We start from the raw sequence: 5,283 nt of genomic DNA, 5'->3' as shown, positions 1-5,283 counted from the left end.
ATGCAGGATGAGTCTGAGTGGCTTCTCATGAACGTGACAGTGGAAACCAAATTGCTCATAAATTTTCAATTTAACAGAAGCGTGCTCATTTACACAGTAAGTACAGACATTGATACACACACTTATTTTAATATTTTCTTCATTACATTTCAGAGACCTCGTTGTTGTGTCTTGTCAGAATAGGTCAGTAACAATACACATATTGATTATATCCATTTAACAACATGAACAACCGCTGCAGAGCATTAGCTTCTATGCATCAACACATACCTGATTTTTTAACACAATCCTACATTTCATTTAGCAGGAGATGGACTATGTTCCTCCATGTTCCTCCATTTTACTGACTTACTCCATCAAACAGCTTCATTTCTGTGACAATGAGTCCACTTTAAATTCTTTAATAACTCTCAGTATGGTTCAAAAATGAAAAAAGTTTACTTTGAATAATTCTGACTGAATTGTAATTCCATAATCTTAAAAATGATTTCACAGGTCACCATAAAGAGGCGATCAGTCCTCTATGTGGTCAACTTCATACTCCCCATCCTGTTCTTCTTGTTTCTGGACTTGGCCTCCTTCCTCATCTCAGAGAGCGGAGGTGAGAAGCTCAGCTTCAAGGTCACTGTGCTGCTGGCTGTCACAGTGATGCAGCTGATTCTGAACGATATTCTGCCTTCTTCTTCAGACAGGATCCCCCTTATAGGTGAAGAAGCCCAGAGTCTTCCTCTAGTGATTGCTCTTCAGCAGCACATACTGACTCAATGTGTAGGTAGAAACGTGTCTTTAGGTATTCATACTGCTTCTTTCTTCCTTCAGCGATCTATTGTATCGGGGCTTTTGGTTTCATGATGCTGAGCCTCTTGGAGACGATCTTGATGATGTACCTGAAGGAAAAAGACGATGTGTCCCAGGACAAAGAGGCAGATGAAGACCAAAGCCCAGAAGACAACTGTGGAGAGAAACCAGGAAGAATGCAAAACTTCTTTAGAGGTGAGATTCAACAAGGAGCAAAGTTTGCAGATGTATTTCTGATTGAAAATAGAACAAATAATCATTTATAATCCTTTATAATTGTTGCTACTTTGAGCATGCACTAACCTGTGGAATGCATTTTTGCAGACATGAATAAATCATGTCCCTGCGGGCGTGTCTTTGATCTGTCCCCTGGTGAGATGCCCCCAGAGCTGCTGCCTGAGGTACAAGAGATCAGGAAGACTTTTACTGTGTATTTACTGTTAATCCCACAGATACAGAGCACCAATAACAAAACCTAAACCTAAACCTAAACCAAGATGAGTCCGTGGGCCCCCTCGGAGCTCCCCCAAAATGACGCCCCCACTCATATGCATGAGTGCAGCTGATTCGTGACCATATGATCGTGACTGATTCACGGCCGGCAGTGACCGGTTAGTAAAGATCAATGTGTTCACGAATCGGCTCGTCATCCCTACGGCGTCCGGACGGACGCTTCAGTACATCTACATTTCTGTAGGACTTACTAAATGTCATTCATTCTTCTGCTTGTCAGAGCCCCCGTGGTGAGAGCTTTTTAGACTCTGATCCGGACTACAGTCCTGAGCAAAGACCCTCATGGGGTCAGAGGGGACAGGCCCGAGGTGGAGCGAGAGGGGCAGTCAGTAGAGTCAGGGGAAGCAGAGGCAGGAGACGGGGAGTGAACGCCGGGGAAATGTACGCTCTGCAGGAGGCGGGCAGAACGGCAGGACAGGGTTTGATTGGTTGAAAATTTTGGACCCCAAAAACGGTGATTGGTTGGTGTTTTCCCAGGTTTACTCCGGCTGTAGATAGCAGCTTTTTTTACCTCTTTTTTAAGAACACATTGTGTATTGATTACCATCAGGACATAAACATCATTTTAACCAGGAGAACAAAAAGTGGATCTAAATCTGAACACCAACCCCAGCTTTAAATGACTTTTTTGCAGGTTAGCAGCAGCCAGCTGACCGAGGAGTCCCACAACTCAGAGAATCTATTCGAGGAGCTGAGGGAGGTTTTAAAAACAGTGGCTCTGCTTCTCAGCAGCAGGAAGGAAGAAGAGAAACCCGGCTACTGGACCAGGATGACCAAAACCATCAACAGAATCTACTTCATGTTCTATTTCATATCTACCAGTCTGTTCCTCTGCGTTCTGTTTGCACATTGGTTTAATGAAGAAAACGATTGGTTCTAAATAATGAAAGGAACAGCAAACTGAAGTCATGGTTTCAAGATGTTTAGAGTCAATGGGTTCATTTTGAAGATCAATCCTGCATCCTCACAGTCCATTCTGCTCTAGGAAAGCCAACGAGGACAGGTTTATTAGTGACATCAGGTATTTAATCCTTCAAGAACCTGAAACAGGATTTGTTCAGGGACATTTGAAATGCAGTTATGAGACATGAAGGAAGAGGATAGAGAGAGAGAGAGAGAGAGAGAGAGAGAGAGAGAGAGAGAGAGAGAGAGAGAGAGAGAGGATGAATAAAAGCAGCCGGCCTCTGTTTTAGAAACAAGCAGAACAAAAACCAGAGTTAACATGTTCTGGGGACTTCAAGGAGAAACCCTTCTAACGTCTCTTATGATAAGTGGAGCAGACAAGCCTGGATTGGATTGACCAGACTTTCACAGTCTGACATTAAACAGCATGTATCACATATTTGATAACTCGGCTGAATGAAAGCATGTTGTTTCAGCCTCAGCCTGCACCGGGACAACTGTGTGCCTGCGTTCTGATATACACCTGTGGCATGTTAGTAATGAATGTATCCTTACTGTCGCTCTGTATCATTAGAAACAACTCTGTGATGGTCTTCAAGTATATCTCGTGCTGCGTACACACAAAGGTGTCTGGAAATATTTACACACAGCAGACACAGAAAAGATCTATCTATCTATCTATCTATCTATCTATCTATCTATCTATCTATCTATCTATCTATCTATCTGTCTATCTGTCTATCTATCTATCTATCTATCTATCTATCTATCTATCTATCTATCTATCGATCTGTCTGTCTGGCTGTCTGGCTGTTTGTCTGTCTATCAGTTCTCCATCCATCCATTCATCTATCTATCCATCCATCCATTGCTCAGATTAGAGACCTCTCTGTGGAGCTCTCAGATCTATCTATCTATCTATCTATCTATCTATCTATCTATCTATCTATCTATCTATCTATCTATCTATCTATCTATCTATCTATCTATCTATCTATCTGTCTATCAGTTTATCCATCCACCCACCCATCCATCCATCCATCCATCCATCCATCCACATATCCATCAATCCATCCCTCCATCCAACCATCCATCCATCCATCTATCCATCCATCCATCCATCCATCCATCCATCCATCCATCCATCCATCCATCCATCCATCCATCCATCCATCCGTCCGTCCGTCCATCCAGCCATCCATCCATCCATCCATCCATCCATCCATCCATCCATCATCCCTCCATCCATCCATCCATCCATCCATCCATCCATCCATCCATCTATCTATCATGTCCTCACACGTATATAAAAACCAACGCTCAGCACACACACATACTGTCCTACCGTACCAACAGAGGACTACATACGGCACAATGAAGTCATAGTTCTGAGTGTGTGAGCTTCTGTTTCTGATCATTGTCATTATGAAACATGAATAAAGAAATAAACCATGATATTGCATCAAACAGAGTTTGTGTTTCTGTTAAAGAAGGGGTCCAGAGAGGGGTTTGCAGGTTTGGTGTCTACCTTTAACTCTGCTGTTTCCTCATAATACCTGACCCAGAGTGTGTGCTAGTCTCAGTTTCCAGATGTCAGATTGGAAACATGAAGGGAAACCTCTCTGCATGCATGGGAGCGATTCTGTAGAACTTCAGAGGACCAGAAAGACAACATGGATGAGGAGAGGAGGAGGAGGAGGAGAATCCTTGATTCAGTGATTACCGCGGGGAAAACCTCGGTCACATGACTCCAGCGGTCCGGAGGTCCTGCTCCGTGCTGCGTTCTGAAAACGCAACCGGTGGGTGTTGACGGATGAGAGAGCATGGACCGGATCGCAGCGAATCAGAGATGGACCGGACATGTATCTGGTTAATTTCAAATGTTAGTCTGCATGCCCGGGTGCACTACCTCCTTACATCTGCAAATTGAACTGTTGTCATGAATCCTGGAAAGATTGAGCACAGTATTCTTTATAAACACAGCAGCAGTTACCACCAACTCTCAGCAGGTGGTTACCCAAAGGTCTAACTGTGCTGAGAAGCGTTTGTGAATGAGGCTCATTTACATAAGAAGTCTTTTTATCCAATGCATGCTTAACGGCACATTTAAATGCATGCAAAGACACTGGCGTACAGTGCTGCTGTTTGCCCTGCAGCCCCAGTCTGTGGTGCATTAACCCTCTGTGGGTGCTTTGTGAATTACATGATGTCTTTTTGGCTGATTTGTGTGCACGAGTGGAATCACAATCCTTTTGTGAATGAGGTCGTGTTTATGTCAGAGAGGAGCCGCAGATAGAAGAAATGTTGAGCTGTAATTCAGTGCTTTGGATTGAGGGATGGATATGAACTCTGGGGACATTTACTGTCACACAGCTCCACTCATGTTCCTGTCTGAAACTGATACGTGAGAAATTGTTCCCCACTGTAAATTATGGCATCAGTACGTCTCACACAGAGTGCCTGTCAGATTGCAGAGTGTCGTCTGGAACAAACCTTTCTGCTACAACTTTTTGTCGCCTTCTCCCTGCAGAAAATCAAAGCTGTGTCTCTGAATGAGTGCAGAAGCGTAAACGGCTTCATGGAGAGACCGCATGAAGTGCCGGTGATCCCCATTTGTATGACACTCTCTATTGGCCCTGTCTGAGAGTGGCCACTCAGTGAAGTATAATCACTGCTGCCTCCAGACACACTCTCCACAAATGGTCACACTGAATTGTCGTTTAGTGTCACTTACTTCAGCCTGACGTCGTGGACGCGGTGATGATTCTGGAGCAGGACCGGTTTCTGTTTTCAGGATGTTTAAGTTTGTGTTCATCTTGGTTTTGTTTTCTTGCTTCATTTTGTCGGTCTCACCTCGTGTTTCATGTCTTGTTTTACTCTTGTGTGTATTTTCTCTTGTGTTTCTTGAGTCTTTGTGGTTTCCTGTTTTATTTTGAACTTCTTGCTCCTGCTGTGTCTGGTCTTACTTCCTGTCCTGACAAACTTCCTTTAACAGGCAGAAACCTCCAGCAGGACCAGACTCATGTTAGACACACATCTGCTGAGACCGTGTTGGAGAGAGGGATAGAG

The 5,283-nt window shown here is 43.9% G+C and overlaps 1 protein-coding gene across 1 annotated transcript; it reads left to right on the top strand.

Annotated features, from left to right (window-relative positions):
- LOC117808803 (5-hydroxytryptamine receptor 3A-like) lies at positions 1–2,132 on the top strand (the record flags this gene model as incomplete). Its single annotated transcript, XM_034678462.1, has 5 exons — positions 1–96; positions 496–706; positions 820–993; positions 1,123–1,226; positions 1,946–2,132. Coding segments are annotated over exons 1-5 (772 nt in total), but the record flags the coding sequence as incomplete, so codon positions are not given.
- Between the last annotated feature and the right edge of the window lie 3,151 nt (positions 2,133–5,283).

This window comes from Notolabrus celidotus, unplaced genomic scaffold (assembly GCF_009762535.1).
Source record: "Notolabrus celidotus isolate fNotCel1 unplaced genomic scaffold, fNotCel1.pri scaffold_154_arrow_ctg1, whole genome shotgun sequence".
In the NCBI taxonomy this organism is placed as follows: Eukaryota; Metazoa; Chordata; class Actinopteri; order Labriformes; family Labridae; genus Notolabrus; species Notolabrus celidotus.
Note: the sequence above shows the minus strand (reverse complement) of the source record. Positions and strands in the feature narration are given on the sequence as shown.